General features: G+C 43.2%; 2 protein-coding genes across 2 annotated transcripts; both read right to left on the bottom strand.

Annotated features, from left to right (window-relative positions):
• Positions 1-2,829: 2,829 nt before the first annotated feature.
• On the bottom strand, positions 2,830-4,355 carry LOC307237639 (aquaporin-1-like; the record flags this gene model as incomplete). Its single annotated transcript, XM_080010396.1, has 4 exons — positions 2,830-3,006; positions 3,117-3,197; positions 3,370-3,528; positions 3,993-4,355. 4 exons carry the CDS (start codon positions 4,353-4,355, stop codon positions 2,830-2,832), a joined length of 780 nt encoding a protein of 259 aa, XP_079866522.1.
• Positions 4,356-5,693: 1,338 nt separating this feature from the next.
• LOC307237909 (aquaporin-1-like) lies at positions 5,694-8,103 on the bottom strand. Its single transcript, XM_080010709.1, has 4 exons — positions 7,682-8,103; positions 6,880-7,041; positions 6,689-6,769; positions 5,694-6,345 (listed from the first exon to the last, which is right to left on the bottom strand). The coding sequence occupies exons 1-4, from the start codon at positions 8,042-8,044 to the stop codon at positions 6,166-6,168; spliced, it is 786 nt and encodes a 261-aa protein (XP_079866835.1). The 5' UTR covers positions 8,045-8,103; the 3' UTR covers positions 5,694-6,165.
• Between the last annotated feature and the right edge of the window lie 13,742 nt (positions 8,104-21,845).

Below are 21,845 nucleotides of genomic sequence, written 5' to 3'. Positions count from 1 at the left end.
CACATTACTGGACGTTGAGCCAACGAGCAAATAAACAAGTTGAAAGAAGTTTATGTGACTGTAACTGACAACCGGGATAGAGATCGAGAGGATTCCAAGTAGGGAGTGAAATACAAAACTTTCCACGCAGGCCTACAGTTATCCTCTCTCATCTCACAGTGGTACAGAGACACACTGTCGACTGAACACCCGCCCTCGCCTGGTACCAAAATATTTACATTCGACAGCAGGGCCGAATAATTGGACGGGAAGGATTCTTTGACAAACGTCTGAGGGACAACAGAAAAGGCCATTGTCTGTGTTTTGCCGCAGACCGACTTAAAAAAAAAGAAAAGAAAAAAGAATGCGTTGACCTCTGGGGTTAAGCACACAAAGGAAGAAGATTTTTCAGATCGCCGCGTCACACGACTGGGTCTCAGAGATTCCATCGCACGGATCCGCCACAGAGACAAGGACCAACGTGCTACCAACAAAAAAACAAAAAACACCAAAGAACATCACCACAACTCTCGTGCATCGATAATGTTTTTGGTGCACGGCACCTAAATCCTCTACGCTCAATGGGTTTTCAATTTGCAAACACTGACTTTGGCCCTTGATGGTATACATGATAATGTATACCATAATGTATACCATAATGTATACCATATACAGTATACAGAATATCAGAACCTCTTCTGTTGAAGGTCATGCATCCCTGAGTTATTTCTTTACTCTTGTCGTTTATTTGTGATGGAAGACAGTTTCCAGTCGACACTTATCTGCCACGTGCACTAATGAACAGGTCGAGGATAACAAAAAAAAAAAAAAAAAAAAAAAAAAAAGAAAAACCTCACCAACCCGACCCCCTTTAAACTCCCACCGCGAGGAGCCTTTACGGCGCGACGTGAGACGAAACAAACGTTGAGCCACCAGCCTCCCCCATTAAGCTGTTATATATGGTTCGGGTTTTGAAGGCCTCGATGGTCTCCGAGCTCTTTGCTCTTGTGTTGTTTATTGAAGTTGTGCTTTGTGCACAATGTCAGAGCCGTCTATAATGAGTTACTTCAGTAAGTTGAATTAAAATTAAGGTCTATTTGCGAGTGTCATCATCTTGAATTTCTGTCAAAAGTGTGTTTGGCTGTGAGTTCTTTTGATGGTTGTCTAATAATAATAATAAGAATAATAATCGGTGCATGGTCCATGGTGTGGAGACCGTAAAATACCCACGATGAATTGAATGCACTTATGATACAGCCAAACGGGAAATTGCCCCGATGCCATATTATTCTGCAGTTATATTTATTTTTGTCATTATATTCAAATGTAATATTTTATATGTATAATTAACCGCTTTACATCATTTTGTTACACTTAGCCAATACGTTTATATTCTGGAGGATGTACTGTATGAAACGGAAGGCATGTCATGTATTTTTCAGTGGGCGTTTTGTATTTGACAGAAAATAGAACTGAATATTCCAATTTTAACCCCTGGGAGACATCCCGTACGGGCCTAATATTTTATTATTTTATGTTTTATTTATTTTTTTATATATTTTTCTATTCACTAACTGCTACACATTTTAGGAATCAGTTAGTTTCAGTTAGTTAGCTCGGAAGGAATTAGGTAAGATTTGTTCGTTTTAGTAACTATTGTGCATAATCTCCAGGTGCGTTGCAAAGACATTTCACTGCATATATGTATGAAAGTATGTATATGTATGTGACAAATAAACCTCTTGAATCTTGAATAGATCCACATTTTCCGATGCATATCTACGCCTAGTGAGAAAATGAAAAATGTGATGGAATGCTTGGTCCACGGCTGCTGCTAAAATCCTTGCCCATTAACCGGGACATTCCTGCACTTGAAATATTCAAGTCACGTGTTCACAGATACCGAAGGAAATGGTGATAATGTCTGATAAAAAAAATAGATTACGTTCTCTGTTGCTTTGAAGGGGAAAAAGCTTAAAAATGTTTCATAAATAAGGCATATCGACACAGCAACTTGTGAACAAGTGTGGGAAAATTAGATTTTTAACACCAGATAAATACAGGACATCCCTGAATTTTTTTTATGTAGATGCGATATCAGCAACAGTGTGATTATGCAACCGAAAACAACAAAATTATATTAATGCCTTTGTCTAACCTCAACGGACGGGTGAAGCCAGGTCTACCGCTTGTAACAATCTTATCTTACACTTACAGAACAACTTGTCAATTTTAAGTTATAACAGTTCAGCTCCTCTTTGTAGGGAACTTTGCGTGGTAGCCCCAGATTCTGATTGGGAACGTTATCAGTACCCCACAGCTGCCCGGTTGCCGTAACAACATGGAAGCTTTCACAGAGGTAGCAAAAAAAAAAAAAAAAAAAAAAAAAAAAAAAAAGTCAAACTCAATAACTTGCCTGTGTTATTTGTCAATTCCACTGTTGTATTGCATTCCTAAAAAAATACAAGTTTGAAGACTACTCCTAACCCAAAGTTAAGTACGTGCATTTTATCTTCAACTACAATTTGCCCAAGCCTAAATAGGAACGCAGATTTAAAGACACTATTCTGGCCGCTGACAAATAATCAGACAAAGAATGAGTTGAAATGAGCTCCACCAAATTTGGACGTCCAGCGCAAAGTCCAAGCGCGAGCCCTCCAGTTTGGGGTTATTCAAATGTGATGTGTGTGTATGCACATTTAAGCCACAGACACTAGCAATAACAAAATCTAAATTTAGAACCACTGACATACATTTTATTTTTCACAGCATATAAATTATGAAGTTGCAACAATTCCTTTTTTTTTAATATATATATAAATAACATGGATTGGAAGTCAGGGCCCTGACTCAGACTTCCTCCTTGGCGTTCTCCAGAATGTGATCCTGGACGTCGACTTCCAGATCGGGGCCGCAGCACCACAGCACCTTGCCCATCTTGTGGCCGGGCTCATTCCAGGGATGCAGCACATGGTCGTACAGCAGCGCTGCCACGAGGCCGCCGCTCAGTGGCGCTGCCCAGTACACCTGAAGTCACGCCAAGAAACGCCAAGAAACAGGATTTCCAGAGACATCTTTAGAGACTACAGGAGAAAAAAAAAAAAAAAAAAACGAACAAGAGGGTTGACGTTGCCTACCCAGTGGTCCTCAAAAGACCGTTGAACAACGGCCGGTCCGAAGGATCGTGCCGGGTTTATTCCACATCCTGTGTAGCTGATCTGTAAACACAGTTTAGAGGAAAAGGCCACTTGGCTCCTTCTGGACACACATCAGCCACATCACATGAAAGCAGCCAGCGTCGCGTTCGGCCGTTCCGTTTTGTTGTCGGGACAGACCGGATTAAACACACGCGCCTAAAATATGAGAAGGGGGTCGCTTTGATATACTCACCCCTGCGAGGTGTCCCAGAGCCACAGACAAACCGATGGCCAGCGGCGCGAAGCCGCTCACGTCACGTCTTTTGTCTGAGACGGCCTTAACACACAGGACCAGCTGCAGCGTGAGCAGGAATTCCACACCGAAACCTTGACCCGTGCTGATTCCATTAAGCTATGGCAGAAGACAGGAAGCCAACTTCAGAGTTTCCTCTGTCCTTCGGTGCTCCAAAACCCGCGACATTACAGCATTACCATAATTCAATAGATGCAAAGGATATAACCAGACCCCTGTGTGTGTGTGGGTCAGCTCTTCAGTGTCTGCCAAAACAAGTATACACTTGGTGTTGGAAGTATCAGTAAACATGAACATGCCAGCAGGTGGTCATTTTACAGGAGGTACACCAATTCAGCCAATAACCGGAAAGCTCAACCTTTCTTATCCAGACACACTAATAAATAAAAGGCTGCGTTTGTGAAAGGTCAGCTACAAAGTAAAGCGACGCTGAATCACAGTTACGGCATTCGGCAGTAATTATTGGCTGCGTAACAGTTTGAGAACACGGTGCTTTCGGGTGATGAGTGTTTGGCTTTCACAGGAAAATGATGAATGAATGGACCGTGACAGGGCGGTGTCACCTTGTTGACGCCCAGTGAATCGGTGGTTTTGGGCCTGACGTAGTAGACGACAGTGCTGCCGGCCACAGCGCCCAGCATCTGGGCCACCGTGTAGAGCAGTGCCCTGAAGAGACTGATCTGGCAGCTGGCCAGGAAGCCCATCGTGACGGCCGGGTTGAGGTGGGCGCCACTCACGTGGCCCACGCACTGGACCAGCGTGGCGACGGCCAGGCCGAAGGCCACCGCCACCTTCACCTCCTGGTCCGGGTTGGAGTTGTGCTGGTTGCCCACGGCCGCCAAAATGCCGGCGAACACGAAGACGGCGGTGCCCAAGAACTCGGCGAGGACGGCCCTCCAGAAGGCCCAGGTCTTGACCTCGGCCATGATCGGAGAACTAGGCGGGGACGGACGAGCCGGAGGACGTCACCCGCGCCGCTACTACACCACCCGACGTGCTCGCCCCAAGCCAAACAGCGAGAGCCTTCGTGAGTCCCATTAACACCTGGCACGGCGCGTGGCTCTGGAGGATCAGGCCTTATTGGAACCAGCTGATCCTCGTAGGGTCTGATGATCCCATGCCCTCTCCAGTGCTTTCCCAAATAAACAGGAGGCACCTTTGTTCCAGCAGAACCCTGCTCCAGCTTCATCTTGAGCTGAGTGGATGGAGCTGAAGCCCGGTGTGGTTCAATGAAGGAGCCTCCCAGTAATTCAGAGGGTATCATGGTTTGAATGACACAAAAGAAAACATCATCTTCTTTCTGATAGTATTTGGAGATGGAGTTTTATTAGAATGACGCGTCCTCAGGATTTTATGATATATTATAATAGGGAAAAGTGTTTATAAAATGCGTCTTCTAATTTGGATCACTTTTATTCATTTTTATTTTTCAACATTAAGATAGTAATACATTTTTTATGATCCTTATCTTTATTATGTTCACCAGAATATGTCGGCGTTGAATATTCGCATTTGACCATGCCATTTTTCTAGTCGTGTATTTCATCGTGATTCAAAGAAAATAAACACTCATGAAGTTGCATTTTAAAGGTAATTTGTTCATCCTTTCTGAGCAAAATAAAATCGTGAACATAAATTATACTTGAAAAGTTCAAGTGTTATCTTCTTTAGAAACCTGGCTTCACGTTGTCCAGAATTTGATATTGCAAGCTAGTATTATATCACACACAGTTGATCAAAATTAAAATATTCAATGCACAAGCCCATAAAGAGGTGCAAATTGAAGATATCGGTTGTGTTGAAGTCTCAGAAATGGAGACACAGAAACAGATGAATGAGTGTGAATAGACTAGAAGAGAAGGAACGCATAAGAGATTACACTATTGTTGGTCAGCTTCGTGCCGTGGGCCAGATGATTTGATATTTGATATTTGATATTTTGGGCGAAAAATAAACTTAATTAAAACAGTCAAGATTTTATATTTTTATCAAAATATTCACATTCACTTGTGAATTATCTCTTTGTGTGCAGTTAGTATTGATACAGCTGAATCAATTGCAAATCCTTGTTTGCAGTCTAAAGTCTAAATTAAACACTTTGTTGTTACAGCAGAGATGTGACTTCTAGTTCAAGTTCTCCAGGTTGATCAAATTTTATTCTGGACGTCATTTACAGGATAAAGTGATTATCAACACAATGGTTTATCCACTTTACATATGTTGATATTGATCTTTGTGTTACAAAATGGAAATGGTGAAAGCCGTTAAAAAGAAAAAGTGCTTTATTTACTTACAAAAGACATTCCAGTGTATATACATAATACATTCAAAATAAAAATGTCTTATTCAGGTATTAAGAAAAGGAGTACACAAACACATGGCTCCACAGAGAATACTCATGAAATAATATGGGAAATTGATTTAATACAGAGCTGCTTTGTAACAATTATTCTAAATAAAATAAAAAAATAAATTCAACGCATGTTTGTGATGCAGGTCGGGATATAAAAAGGGTGCGGTTAAACAAAATCGAGTGGAAATAATATAATAACAAACACAATGACCGGCCCGTAGCCAAGACTGACCCAGGACTGACCCATGGACGATAACAAAAAAACCTCATCGGTATTAAAAAAAATAATAGGCAAAATCCTGACATGCGAGGGTAAATACAAGATGCTTTGTTTTTGTTTTTGTTTTTGTACAGGAGTATAAACAAGTTATCCACGATGGGGACTATTTCGACGACATCTCCACGGTGGCGGGGCCCTCGGCGCCGTTGACGTCGTAGTCGCCCACGGGGCCGCTCACCAGCATCTTCAAGCGCTCCGGGAAGTCGTCCAGTTTGGGGGAGAGCAGGAAGTCGTAGGCGAGCGCCGCGGCCACGCCCCCGCACATCGGCCCCACCCAGTACACCTGTGACGCAGGAGTCAGGTCATTTAAACGCATGCTCTCTTTTCAAAACCCCCAGGGTGGCATTGTAAAAATCCCAGACAGACGGGAAGATTAGATGGTCGCGATAAAGGTTCCAACCTTTGTGCGATTAGAGAAACAATAGAACGGCTCTATCAGATATTAACTTTCCAGATATGCACGAATAAATTAAGAAGTGGCGGTGTGGAGTTATTGAATTATTGAAGCATGACATATAATAGCCAGGCGCAAATATGTGAGGTATGTACTCATATTTACCACTCCACTCCACACCACTCTCTCTCTCTCTCTCTCTCTCTCTCTCTCTCTGTGTTACTTTTCTTACCCAGTGGTTTGTGAAATCATTCATGATCAAAGCCGGGCCGAAGGAGCGAGCAGGGTTGATGCCGCAGCCCGTGTAGCTGATCTGCAGTCAAACAACATAAAAAAAGATGCATTGAACTTCCTGTGCAGATAAACTGTATTTCCAGAGGCAAAAAAATAATAATTGCAAAATTGCAAAATTGCACTACTTACAGCTGCCAAGTGTCCCAAACAGACTGAGAGGCCGATGGCCAGGGGTGCGGAGCCAGTGACATCACGTCGCCTTTTATCAGTGACTGCAATGACACACAGCACCAGCTGGAAGGTGGCCAGCAGCTCGATACCAACGCCTTGGCTGGGAGTGACAGCGTTGAGCTGCAGGGGGTGAGGGTGGGGGTGGGGGAAAGGGGGGCAGTTAGAAACCCAGAGAAACAGCACAAACAACGGTTCTCGTCAGCACTCCGAGTTAACGCCGAGGCCATCATGAAACATTTTCCATTTTTTTAAACATCGCTGAGCTCCTGTCGATTCCCTCTCGGATTGTCTATTAATTGATAATGGATTTTAAAAGGAAAAACAACAATATTAGTGTGATTGCATCGGCCGACAGATTCCACTGCCATTGTAGTCGATGGATATCATGATAATAACTGTTTGATTTCAACACAGCGGTTGTAAAACGTAGAGGAATTTTGACGTAAATAAAAAGAATGCAGCATGTTAAAGCAAAACACAAAGTAAGTCCATTCGATGAATCAACATCCCATAATCATTAATAATTAACGTCAGACACATTTAGCATGCAGCCTTTCAGCTGATAAATAATAAATCTTTTTTTCATTTGTGTAAGAGTACACAGCGCAACGCACGTGGAAACTGCTTCTCAGGAGAAGTCGTAGTGGAAGTAGTTCAGAGCCGTACAGTGGACAGACACAGCCTCATGCAAGTTCAAACTTTTTCCCCCCGTATTGTCACAAAGTCTCAGGGGCCCGAAATACCAAAAAGTCTCACTCACAGAATTGACCCCCAGCGCGTCAGTGGTGTTGGGCCGGACTCCGAACACGATGCCGCTGGCCAGCGCCGATCCCAGCATCTGGGCGACGATGTACATGACGGCCCTGAGCACGCTGATCTGGCAGCTGGCCAGCATGCCCAGCGTCACGGCCGGGTTCAGGTGGGCGCCGCTGATGTGGCCCAGGCTCTGGGCCAGCGTGGCGATGGCCAGTCCAAAGGCCAGCGAGACCTTCACCTCCTGGTCGGGGCCGGCGTTGTTCTTGTTCCCGATGGCCGTGGAGATGCTAAGGAAGATGAAGAGGGTCATGCCCACCAGCTCGGCCAGAACCGCCCTCCAGAACGCCTTGCTCTTGAACTCCCTCATGGTGCTGGCTGCTCGGGGGGCTTTCTGGGGGAAACGTGTACTCGCAAACAACAGCGACGGGCTGCATATATATGGCCCCGGCTGATAATGGCAAGGAGGCGGGCCTCCAAAAAGTGAAAAGGACGGCTATGCTGAATTAATGAGAAACCCAAAAGGCTGGTCTCCCGCTTTGCTCTCGCCGCCCCCCACCCTTTCCTCCAGCCCCCTCCCTTCCAGCACCTCCCCACGCAGCGCTTGCTCTTTGGACTTTCTGTGAACAGAAGTATGGGATTTGGGAGCAGATGAATCCAGCGGTAATTTTCCCATCAGCGAAGGGGACTAGTGTGGTTTAAACAGAAGTTGTGAGCCAGTAAATACCCCCATGCTTTAAATGAGCAGAAAAGTCGGTACAAAGTCCACTTTTTAAATAACTTTTTAAATAAAAGTGTAGAACACTGAGCATATTGGTCATTACGAAATGACACAAGAGATCAGACGACACCCACACATTTTCTCATTTTCTCTTTCACTCTTGGCACATCCTTCCCTTCCTCCCACAGAAATGGTGTTTTCAGACTTAACAAGGCTGTCGCTCTGACCTGCGAATCAAAGCTTTCCCAGCGCAGGACAGAGAGAAGGAGGAAGAACCAGGAGAGGAATGGATCTTAATGACACATCTGAAAGCATTGCATCTATTTTTGAACAACTATATATATATATTTTTTTTTCTTTTTCTTTAAGACTTTTTAAAAATTGTAATGGTAAAGGGTACAACCCCCCCCTCAAACAACTGGACACATTGGCATTAGGTTAAACTCTCAAGGGCAGAATCAGTAACTTGTGGATGGAAAAGAACCACGGCAGAGTTCATTATTATTAACAAGGAATAGTTGTCATCTAGTCAAACATCAACTTTCAGAAATGACCTCCCTGTTGCACCTGATCTCAAAATCGAAAAAAAAAAAAAAGACTGACAATGAATCTAAATGTAAGATCTAAGTATTTCCTCATTGGCATTTCCTTATGGAGATATGTATTTCAGCCAAAGGGTGAAAATCTTTTCTTCTTATGTAAAAAAAAAAGGTCATTTCTTTCAAACGATAGCATGTATTTACTATTTGGTAGAATCACATTTTTTACATTTTGTATATTTAGGTATTTTATGTATTTGGGTATTTATATCTGCTAATTATCTGTACAGCTGAATAAGCAGATTCTGATTGTGAATATTATTGTGACTATACACAGTCGTCATATTTAAATAAAGGGAGGGAGAGACAGACAGAGAGAGAGAGAGACACACACACAGAAAGACAGACAGAGAGAGAGAGAGAGAGATAGAGAGACAGAGAGAGAGAGAGAGAGAGAGAGGGAGACAGAGGGGGGGAGACAGAGGGAGGGAGAGGGGAGAGAAGAGAGAGAGGGAGAGAGAGAAAAGGGAGAGAGAGGGAGAGAGAGGGGGGAGACGGGGGTGGGAGAGGGGGGAGACTGAGGGAGGGAGAGGGGAGAGAGAGAGAGAGAGAGAGAGAGAGAGAGAGAGAGAGAGGGACAGAGAGGGAGGGAGAGGGGGGAGACAGAGGGAGGGAGAGATGGGAGAGAGAGAGAGAGAGAGCGAAAGGGAGAGAGGGGGGGAGACAGGGAGGGAGAGGGGGAGACAGAGAGAGGGAGAGAGACAGGGGAGAGACAGAGAGAGAGAGAGAGAGAGGGAGAGAGGGGGGGGAGACAGAGAGAGAGAGAGAGAGAGAGAGAGACAGAGCGGGGTGGGGGGGGCAGCAACTGGCAACCTATAAGTAGCAGTACAGCCTGCCCTACCCAGAAAGACAGGGCTCTCATGTCCCCAAAAAAATCAATTTCATCCCCCTATTGTCACAAGCTTAGTATGTTCAAACCCTTTTTTCTTCCTCCCTTCCTTTTTTGTAAGAAAGGTATAAGAACGCGACAAATTGTGAAAACAAATGTATGTTCAGATCAGAGCTTTTTTTTGCATCATATTTTCCAAGATGAAGAAAAAATGACAAGAATCCTTGGTCTACAAGCAGAATAGACACAAAGGGAGTTATACTAGATGAAGAATCGCACAATACGACATGACATAAGCCGATGCAGTAAACATGATGACGTTTATGGGTATTTAACAGTGTCAGGATTTTGATCATTTTGCCCGTTTAGCGGTTTTGTGGTCGACCGACTGCAGGGTATTTAATATGCACTCAAGGTTGCTTTAAGTGAGCGCTGGGATGCCAAGATGACTAACGTGTCACTCAGGGCTGACACCGTTCCCCCGAGGACACCACTCACACACAATGTCATTACACTCACCTACACACAGGACCTAGAGCACAATGGAGCATTGGGGGCGGACCGACACTCAAAACTTTAAACATACACCAATCGGCCACAACGTTAAATCCACCGACAGGTGAAGTGAATAACATTGCTCATCTCGTTCCAATGGCACCTGTAAAGGGATGATATATATTAGGCGGCAAGTGAACAGTCAGGTCTTAAAGTTGATGTGTGCAGGAAAAATAGATAAGTGTAAAGATCTGAGCAATTTTGACAAGGACCAAATGATGATGTCTTGACGACTGGGTCGGAGCATCTCCAAAATGACAGGTCTTGTGGGGTGTTGCTGAAAAAGTTAATGCTGCTATGATTGAAATGTGTCAGAACACACAGTGCATCACAGCTTGCTGCGTATGGGGCTGCGTAGCTGCAGGGCGGTCAGAGTGCCCATGCTGACTGACCCCTGTTCACCGCCAAAAGCGCCTACAATGGGCACGTGAGCGTCGGAACTGGACCATGGAGCAATGGAAGAAGGAGGCCTGGTCTGATGAGTCGCTTTTTCATGTGGATGGTCGGGGTTAGGATCCGATGGAGCATCTGTGGGATGTGCTGGAACGACAAGCCCGATCCATGGGGGCCCCACCTCACAACTTCCTGGACTTAGAGGATCTGCTGCTAACGTCTTGGTGCCAGATTCCACAGGACAACTTCAGAGGCCTTTTGGAGTCCATGCCTCCACGGCTCAGAGCTGTTTTGGCGGCACGAGGGGGAGCTACACATGGTTATTAGGGGTGGTTTAAATGTTGTGGCTGATCGGTGTTTTTCCGAATCCAAAAGTTTTTCTATACCTGTTCAATCCATGACACTCGATTAGACTGCACTAGACACTACACAATACACTAGATTATATCATCCAGCAGACGCTTTGTCCAAATTGACAGTAAGTGCATTTAGTAAGGGTAGTCCTAGTAGTACTCAAACCAAGTGTATGTCAGTCACGGCTAAACCTTGTAGAGGAATAAGTAGCATGAGTTAAAGAATGTATATATATATATATATATACAGAATATATACAGTATACATATTTATAGTGAAGGGAGTTAGAGATCCTTATGGATAGATCCTTAACCATCATCATCAGCCTTATTGTGTTGTTTTATAATGCATCAATACGAGCAATCCGCTTTTATGATATGTATGATATGTGATGATGACGTATGGTAGAAATTAGGCGATGTAACTTTTTATTATATCATCAGATCATCAGCCAAAATGAATGGATGAATGAATGCATGTACGAAGGAATTTAGGCAAGAATCAAGTTCCAAGATTCAAGAGGTTTATTCGTCACATACATATACCTACTTTCATACATATATGCAGTGAAATGGTGCTGATGCATGCATTTATGTTACTAAACCGAACATAATATCTAACCTAATTCCTATCTGTATATACAGATATGTGCAGTGAAGTGCATGTGAATAAAGTTAGTATGGAGATATACAGTACAGTATACAACGTATATGTTGTATACTATGTTTAATATGTGCCACATGTATTATTTATCATTTAAACCAACCAAAACAACTTACCAACCAGGCAACCATCTGACAGATCAACCATTAAACCAATGAAACAAACAAACAAACAAACAAACAAACAAACACAATGTTCATTGGGAAAAGTTTCATCAAATCAAGTGTTTATTTCACTCATCTAGCATTTTCAAAACAGCACTCCCTCCCCCCCACCGCACACGCAGTGCGATTCATTTCCCCTCGGAGCTCCATGCCTGTGATGTGGCCGATTCCATAAAACTAGATAAGCGCAGTTTTCAGTTGTGCACATCTGCCGAGGTTGCAGTTCCATAAACCTTTTTACAGCTGCAGCAGATATATCTGTGTCTTATCAGAACTCTCACTCTCACGCTGCGTATATCTTGTGAGGAAGCGTCGCCGATGCAAGTGGAATTTGAATTGCGAGGTGGTCAAAGGTGGAAGAATGCGGACAACATTGTCAAACATATTTAACTTTAATGTTGTTTTAATGTACGGCAGATTTACACAGAGAAAATAATTGGGCGGCTGCTGCCGCGGAGAAAAACAACCGAAAGAGAAGAGAAGGTCAATATCAAGGTCATAGGTTGACTCGGGCACACCAAGATGTGTGATTGTTCAAAAAAACAAAAAAACAACCTATATTAAATTCCTTTATTTTACAAAATGGAAATAGAATTTGACTCAAAACTGGCTCCGGCTCGTAATCATAAATCCATTTAAAGTTAATTTATTCACCTAAAGTGTGTGTTTCTACCGCATAAAGTGGCAAGTTAAGATAAAATGTGATTTCAGGCCTTCACTTTCCGTTCTCCAAAGTATGCATCCGCCTTTCACTTCTTGCATCTGCACAATCTTTGCATTCCTGCTGGCATTGTCGGTGGCAGACCCTGACACTAGCAGTGCAAACAGCGTATAGAAGGAGCAAATGCATAACTGACATACTGTACATTGAAGGGCTGTTTCTTAACAGCCGAATAAATGTTCAAATATAGGATTTGTTTAACACAATAAACTTATGGATTTCCACTTTATGACAAAAATACTGGGACAAAAAAAATAAAATAAATGCAAAAAAAAAAAAATGCAATGCAAATTGGTCTGAAAGAAGTAGTAGTAGTAGTAGTAGTAGTAGTAGTAGTAGTTCAGATAGAAAGCAAACACAACACATGCTTCTTCTGGGGGAAATTCTGGGGCCAATGGCTGAACAAACATATTCCGAGGGGGTCAAAGGTCGAGGAGCGCCAAAAAAACACGAACGCCAAGCGACCCATGAAACCTCCTGTGACAGTTTGAGACTCATTTTACTAATTGCTCGGATCTAATTGGATTCATACAAAATGGTCATGGGACGTCACGTGTCCGAGGGTAAATTCCTCTGATATGTCCAAAGCACGTTGTTTTTTCACAGGAAAAATAGGCCAGGGGCTGCCAAAGAGAATGCTCAAAATCCAAAAATGTATTTTATATGAAAGCTAAAATCAAAAACAAAGACTATAAAAAAAAAAACAACCCAAAAAAACAACAGAAAACAGATTGATTAATTTGTTTAATGGTTGTTTTGATTGCAGAGATAAAGGCCGTCCTTCACAACGACCTCACACTGACAAGGAAAGGAATTCGGAGACAAGCATGTGAAAGAAGAAGGGGACAAAAGGCCCCGAATAATTAGTCTGAGCTTTACTTTGAAGACTGAGGAAAAAAAACAAACAAAAAAAAAACAAAACGTAGAAGCGGCGCAAGAACCGCACGGCACTGGAAAAACGGCGAAAACCTGGCGCCGCGCATCACCCGCGCGTCGCGCGCGCGTCGCCCGCCGCCGCACTTTCCGCCACCCACGGAAGAATCCATTAAAATGGATCCCTCAAAAGGACTGTATTTCAAACCCCAGACGTTCGCTTTCGCATGTGCACCGCGGTCTAATGAGAGGTTGAGGGGAGAACACCACACCGGGGTGACCCAGACACGGCCGCACATTATGTAACCATCACAACCGCAAATAAAAGAGGCTCTAAGAATCCAAATTAGCCCATTATTCCCTGCATTGCTGTGACTCATTATGAACTAAGATGAAGGGAACGAGCGCAAAATTGCATCGAAAAATGACTGAATGTCGATGATTTATCGTTTTTGTTTTTCTCGTCAGCAAACGGATAGAAATGTTTCCTTTCAGACGGTTGTTGTTTTTATTTTTTCTCCAGAGGAATGACGAGAGGTGCCAATGGGTTTAGAGATAACAGCCAAGGCATAACGCTCGGTGAAACTTTTTCAGGAAACATCAGCCAGTCCTGATGTTTCTTTAATTATTTATGTGTTATCTGACTTCCGCTGAGGGCATGTGCAGTGCATAGGAATTTGCAGAGCTGTTAATATTTTTACGACAGCCAATATAGGATATCCCTTAATTCTGCCGATGGAGATAATTGATTAGCAATGTGAGCAACTCGGAGACAAACGCATATCCATATGCAGTATACATGCATATACAGTATATACTGTATATATATCTACTGTGTGTGTGTGTGTGTGTGTATGTGTGTGTTTTCATCTTATTACGTCTCACTAATACTATATACTGTATGTAATAACAATAATATATACATATTTTTTACAAATATATCATACACTTTATATATAATATTATATATACATATATATTTAAATACTGCCTTTTTTTTTCATATACAAAATATATATAGTTAGTTGGGGGTTATATATACTGAATTGTAAACATGTTTCTTTTTCTCATCTCATCTGTTATCATCTCACTACTCACAACTCTGAACGTGTTGAAAGAGTCCATTTTTTTTTTGCAAATTTCCTAAAATTGTTTCACACCGTGTTCAACAGCAAATTGATCGCCGTGTATTTCAGATGGTGTGCCATTCGAAGCCGACGTCTCCAACCACAACCATCCCCGAAGCGCAACCACCCACCCAAGCGGGACTTTTTTGGAGAGCGTTCAAACTGCGCTTTGCCAGGCAGAGGCTCACAAACACATCAGGGGTCTTTTATTAGAATCCCCTTCGATTGTTACTCTCTGGCCTCTTTGTCTATTTATTACCATTGTGAAGGCCCCATGCGTGTCTCCTCCACCTCCTCCACAAAACACAGAAAAAAACCACTTCTTTTTTCAAAAGCTTAGTTGGGGGGTCTGTGACACCATGGCAACTGCTCAGATATTATGGAATACTCCCGTCCGTTTTGACCGCACGCCTTTGTCGATCTAATCTAGGCCACCGGCATAAAAGTCTGCCGCTTAAAACCGTCTACGGGTGCGAAAGAGTTGAATTTGAGCGTCCTCGCGACGAGACAGCGAGTTTACGCTTTGGTGTTTGTCCAAGTGCGTGTAAAGATGTGCTGCGTATAGATCAGAGAGAGCGCCGGGATTTCATGATCCCCGGACACCTCGACTCATCATAACGTTATGTCCCTCGGGGCACAACAAACACGTTTATAAAATAATAAAATGGAAGTGCATCGCCATCAAAGCACGGACTTCGCACTACGGCTCTGCTGAGGCGTCTAATCTGGTCTCGATTATGACTTCGTAAAATCGATCCCTGACCCACCCCCCCGCGACCTCGCACAGTGGTACATTCCAATACGTGGAGTTTTGTTCTCGCGGTGCTCGCGGTAGGCGGCCTGTTAAACTAAAATAACAACCTAAACAAAACCTCCCCTCTACCCTCCTCTGGATCCGAGGGTATCGCCCTTTCGGAAGAGCGGGTTGATCCTCCAAGGTCACAAAAGTGAGTTGAAATTATTTATGGCGCACCGACCTGATCCCGGAGGGCGGTGCAAGGTGGAGGTTTCCCTGGTGGATGTTCTGGAGGAACCTGCGGCGTCATACAAATGAGTTATTGTGTTGTAAATTCCCGCAGACCTCCTCGCGGTCTTCTGACAGGAGTTGTATTTTGGTTTTATTTGAAGGTTTTTTTTTTTTTTCTAAGAAGTCGTGAATTCAGGGGGTGTAAATAACAAAGGCTGTGGCTGGACTGTATCATTACATGTTATTTGGTGTCGAGTCCTAAATAACTCCACTTCCATACGCCCACCAGCTGTGGTGAAACCACCCAGCGGTTAGAAAGAGGCAAATATGAGATTATGTCGCTTTCGGATACAGCCAACATATCTGGTAAAATATTTAGATAATGGTGCAAAGTAGTGCAAAGTGGTGTGAGAAAACGAATAATAACAATAATCTAACAATGCATGTTAGGGGGTTAATACTCCCGTCGGTGTCCCTGACCAAAGGACCGGCAAAAGAGCTGGAGTTGGTCCCCGGGCGCTGCACTGCGGCTGCCAACTGCTCCTAGGTATAGGATGGCTCAAATGCAGAGAATGAACTAATTTCCCCCAGAGGGATTAATAAAGTATAATAAGTAAATTAACAAATAATAAAAAACATTGTGCCAGTTTCGCCTACCACACGCCCCCCAAGTGCCGCTTTCAGGGACCTCCGACACAGAGACGACGGGGTTGTAGACACACAGTTTATTGTAGAGAGTGGGCTAGATTGAATAAGCCCAGGAGCAGATAGACATGTGTCATGACGCAGGCTCCTCTCTCCTGAGTGTGTGTGGGGATGGTGGTTTTACCTGTTGCTCATCAGACGAACCAACGAGCAACAGGTATGCAACCACTCTGATCCTGGGCCCCCAGTTACCCAGACCCAGGACAGGTGTGGCTGCTCAAACCACACCATCGATGATCCATCTTTTTCTGATAAGCTGATGAGCTTTCAATAGGAACATGTAGCTTTTTTTTTTTTTCGTATGAAATGGGTTTAAAAAAAAAATAAGCCATAAATAAAACCTGTAAAGGTGAAGGTTTATCATCAAAAATTTGATTCCGTTGGTTTGCAGGTTTTTTTGGGGGGGGGGGAACATGCATTTCTCAATAGTTTACCTTTTCAATACTCTTCACACCATTAACACAGCAGCAGAAATTGACGACTTATTTTCTCACCCAAACTCAACCACAAACAAAGCTATGCAGACCATTGTGCAGCTGTTTACTATACTCTTTTCAAAACTGTTAAATTGAAGTTCAAAACTGACAGCAATTTCCTCCAGGTCCACAGTTACCGTAATAAAATAATACTCAAGTGAAGAATTTGTTTTGCTTTTTTTTTTTTTTTTTGACATTGCTTTGTTTTTTCACAGTGGTTTGTTAGTTTTCTGGATGTTATCTTCGCTCTCTGTTTATACAGCATCATTGAGTTTGTAAAGGATAAGGGTTTTTGTAAAGGTTTTTCCGAAATTGGAAAAAAAATGAAATAAAGCCTTTTGTTTCTGGACATATTCATTCTCTTGAGTGACATTCCTTCTGCATTGGTCATCTTTGGTGAAATCATTTTAGGAGAAAAGAATACAGCCCTTCCCGTGACATGGTAACCGGCCTATATTGATAGTTGTATAAATAGTATTTATCAGGGACAAATGGGATTACAGTAGGCAACTGATAACAAACGTAAGAGTCCTGCATCACTAGCAGTAGGCCATAATAATAATAATAATAATAATAATAATAATAATAATAAGCACAGTCGTTTGGAGGTGGCGTGCCGTGGGTTTGTGTCATTGTGAAAAGTGTGCCGTGGCAGAAAGAAACGCGGGGAGAATCCGGTCTATTGTGCTCTGTACGTTTGTCTTTTTCCTTGAATGAGGAGCGCGGGTCTTTACATTTCACCCTCCTCGTCACACCAAGTTTGAATTCCTTGCAGCAGCGGCAGGTGTTGCGGAAATTGCTTCACTGTTAGTCAGTATTTTCATATTTGTCGTCGCCAGAATATCTGTACGTCAGGTCAATGGAGAAACTCAGGGAACGTCAGTGAATGATTCTCCTGGTGTGGTTCCCTATTTGCAAATTCAACTTTTCACGTGTGTGTGTGTGTGTGTGTGTGTGTGTGTGTGTGTGTGTGTGTGTGTGTGTGTGTGTGTGTGTGTGTGTCTCTATCTAAGGAAGATGCTGTTATTTATGACACAGCAATGTTCCTTTAATTTGCCACGCCCTCTATCTCAGTCACTCCCCATACTGGAAGACTGTGTGTGTGCGTGTGTAAAAGAGTCAACGCATATCCCAAGCTGTTGCAACTCTTGATTACAGAAGAGCACCAAAAGGTACAGTACATCTTGTGTTTGTCACAAACTCTTTCACGGGTTCCGTGAAAAACAGTCAAGTTAACAGGGTGAGGGAAGAATAAATTGATTGAATTCAGGGGAAGATTTAGGATAACTTTGTTACCTTTATGTTTAGGGTGCCCACCATCAATCCCAACTTGGTTAGTGATTTTATGGCTACTGTAGTCATTGTGCTAAAAGTGTTGAAAAAGTAATACATAAAAAATACCAACAAACAAATAACCCCCCCCCCCAAAAAATTATGAATCCATAAATCAAGTCAATCAATCAATCAATCACTTAATAAATTAATGAAAAAGTAATAAATAAAGTAATTACTGAATAAATAATATACAATAATAATAATAATAATAATAACAATTAAAACAATAATAACAATAATAATAATAATAATAATACAATAGAAATTAATACAAAAGTAAAAAACAAAATGCAAAAATAATAAATAAATGAATTAACAAACAAACAAGCAAAAGTAATAAATAAATACAAAAGTAAATTAATAAATGTCAGAATTGGGAAACAAAACTGGCTGCCGAGAGTTTGAAGTTCAGGGATCTGTCAGCATGTCTCAATAGCTAATACTTTTAACACGCCTCCATGACAAAGCAAATTGAATTCTGCTCTCTAGTAAAGAGAACGGTGGACCATTTGACAAGTTCTCTGTTGTGATATTTAAGTTTTTTTTTCTTTTCGGGTGTGATATTTAGAATGACCTTTGGGTAAATCATTCCAGTTCAGGAATTGCGAAATCAGATGAGTGCGACTCCCGCACTCCACCCCGCCCCGAATGTGAAACATACATTAAAAAACAATCATGGAAAAAAAAAAAGATGACACGATGATTCTTTGTTATGGGAGTTGTCCCGTGTTTTGTAGTATGGGAATTAACTGACACTAATTTACATTTCAGTTGACTAAGTCACTTTAACCACAGCCACAGCCTCAAACACACTCCGCTCAGTCTGCCTAGTGTGTTTACCGAGTTTGTTTTTCTGCGATTTGACCGAGACAAAACGTTCCGTTCTGATCGGCGCGGGTGCATTGTTTTGGCGAGGATGCAGCATTGTTCCTGCATCGTCCGCTCGAAAGAGGATTCAATCAACATTGTTGGCAGCGCGTTTCGGAGTCGTTGTTTTTTTTCTCTCACTGTAGTCGACCCGTGATTTTTTGGGGGTTTGGACGGAGGGCTTAGCTCGGTGATAACAGACAAGATGGGGACAGATGAGATGGGGGAGGCGGAAACATAAAAGAAAGTGGTGGAAAAAATAATAATAAATATATATATATATATATATATATATATAAATCTTCATATAGTAAAACTTGATTCAATGATTCGTGTTTTATTGTGCTTGCTTCATCACCTTTTCTAAATTGCCAAATCCACCCACGCAGAGTCACACAAAGGAACTTAAGGCGCACTGGGAATTGGTAATGATGTCGAACGGGGGACAGGGAATGGATGGAGACATTGAGGCGGCGTTTGTCAGCGTTTGTCCTTTCTGGATGCAGGGCGGTGCTGTTGTGACATGCGCTGTCCCCTTCCCCTTTTCGGGGTTTGCGGCACGATCCGAAGGGTGTTGTCACGCCGGATAGAACCGTCGGAGAGCTTTACACCGACCTCTGGGCGACACCGGCCCTTTGAGCGTTCATCAGATTGGGTTTTTTTTGTTTTGTTTTTTTGCAGATGAGGGTCGCGCGATTAAACAAAAGGCGACCAGCTGTAAAAAGAACCCCAACAACAACAAATGACGGTGACAAATGAGTTAAAATCCAGCAAAGACATCCACCCGCTGCTCCCTACAAACAACTGAGGCGGTCTGCACGGAAGATGATTAACTGCTTTCATTTCCAGTTCCCATCCATGACCCCTTGGCGCTTGCCATTTTGTGTTTGAGTGCTTGCAGTGGTGTAGCTCGCGGTGGTTATCAAGCGCTCACGTGGCGGCGTGCCCTGTCCAGAGGCGGAACTAATGTGTGGCGCTACCGCTGGGAATGACAATAGTGCGAGTCCGCCCCACGCTGCTCCGAGCCGTCCTGAAAGCCACTGAGAGAGGCTTTGGAGGCGGAGCGGGGGAAGGCCACGCCTGCGGTGACTCGGCTGTGTTCCCGCCTGCCGGAGTGCCATAGAGCAAGGCACTGGATCAGGTCATCTTGTTAATCTGGATTTATAAACCTGGGGTTAGTCTGAAAGGTTGCGATGTCTTTCGTTTTGCTTTTTTTGTTTGTTTGTTTTTCATTTCTACACTCCAGCCTTCGGTCGGCGTTCATCCTTGGTGGCGAGTTATTTTAGATAAAGGGTACTTTGAGCTGGCGTGGTATTTGATGGGCCCGCATGCACAGTCAGATTGGAATTCATCCCAAAGACCAGCATTTGCTGCGCAGAGAGAGAAAAGTTGTTCCAGAGTCCCTGGAACCAAAAGCACTTATCAGAAATGGTGGGCTTTGCAGATTAGACACCAGCCACCAGTCATCAGCTAATATCAGGAATATGTCCTCCCTGAGATATGGGAATCAAACCTGCAATCCTCTGATACCGAATTACTGCTTTGGGGGTTTTCGAAAAGGGAAAGTGGATGGACATGATATTTTATGTCTTATTCACATTAAATACTATGTCCATCCCTCCATCCCTCCATCCCTCCATCCATCCATCCATCCATTTTTCTCATCAACTTTGTCCTGGTCAGACTCCAGGGGGGCTGGGGCCTCTCCAAGCTGACAATGGCTGTAAGGCTGGGAGACCCCCTGGATAGAACCTCATTCCTTTGCAGTGATAACACACTTTTTACTCTCACACCACTTAAAACTTACGGGAAATTATATGTAACCTGCATGTTTTTTGGAGATGTTGGGCACGTTGGCGGAACCCCAAGCAAACATTGGGAGAACATGCATTTTCAGTCATTTGGTAAGCTGGTCAGCTTTTTGCTTTTAATGATTTCCATCATTGACTTATTCATCTCTGTTGTAAAACATTGTTTTCTTCTTATTTGATAATGCTGCTGTACTTCAGGGAGGTAAATGGTACATGGTGCGATCCAAGTTATCTTCAATGGGTACGTAACCACTCCTTAACTCTCTTCTTCATATTTGTAATATGTAAACTGCATGATACTTCCAGCACGAGAAGAGAAGAGCTCAGAATGTGCTACTCCAGGGGATTTTGGTTCGGGGAGACTTGAGACTTGATGAAGCCAATTCTAGTGGTAATAGACATTTAAAATTTAAAATAGCAAATGAAGCTTTAAATTCTGATCCAGCCAGAAATGTTACCTGAATTAGTGTCCAGCTTATAAATAGGCAGTGGCGATCTCCCGGCGCTCCCTCCCATAGGAATGGGCAGAGAATGAAATCCCATGTGCACCAAAGGCTTCCTGGTGTCAACATGCGGGCTCATAAATACTAAATACAAAGGGGTGTGCACAGCGAGATGGAAATGAGAAGGGGCCTTGCAATCAGTGGGAAGCGGGTTGGGAATCAAGGTGGGAGGGTTAACCAGCGACAACGGGGCAGGTGTTGGCTGAAAAAGCACAGGATCTTCTGTCATAGCGGCTGTCCCAGGGGTGAAAAATGAAGCCTAACGTCTCCCGTTCTTTGGTGGTCGTCTTATCTGGGGAAGGAACTAATCTGTGCGGCGCTTCCCTGCATTGTGCTGTATTGCCCTCCAGCCCCCGCTAATGAGTGGAGGTTTCATCATTCAGCAGGAAGGAGATAATGCCGAATGGCGGTCCAAGGTGATTCTTTGGCGCCTTCGAAGAATCTGGGACGCCCAGATTAAAAAAGATCGGACAAATGTGTGGAATTACATCAACTGATCTGACAGTGT

This window comes from Zeus faber (genome assembly GCF_960531495.2).
Source record: "Zeus faber genome assembly, chromosome: 12".
NCBI classification, from domain to species: Eukaryota; Metazoa; Chordata; class Actinopteri; order Zeiformes; family Zeidae; genus Zeus; species Zeus faber.
The sequence above is the reverse complement of the archived record's forward strand: the minus strand, read 5'-3'. Positions and strand labels throughout refer to the sequence as shown.

Bases quoted from the DNA above. Each gene is read 5' to 3' on its own strand.
- LOC307237909 (XM_080010709.1), bottom strand. From the start codon at position 8,044: ATGAGGGAGTTCAAGAGCAAGGCGTTCTGGAGGGCGGTTCTGGCCGAG. The intron at 7,042-7,681 runs GTGAGTGAGACT...CACCCCCTGCAG, and splicing joins ACGCGCTGGGGGTCAATTCT to CTCAACGCTGTCACTCCCAG. The intron at 6,346-6,688 runs GTAAGAAAAGTA...CCTGCGTCACAG, and splicing joins ATGATTTCACAAACCACTGG to GTGTACTGGGTGGGGCCGAT.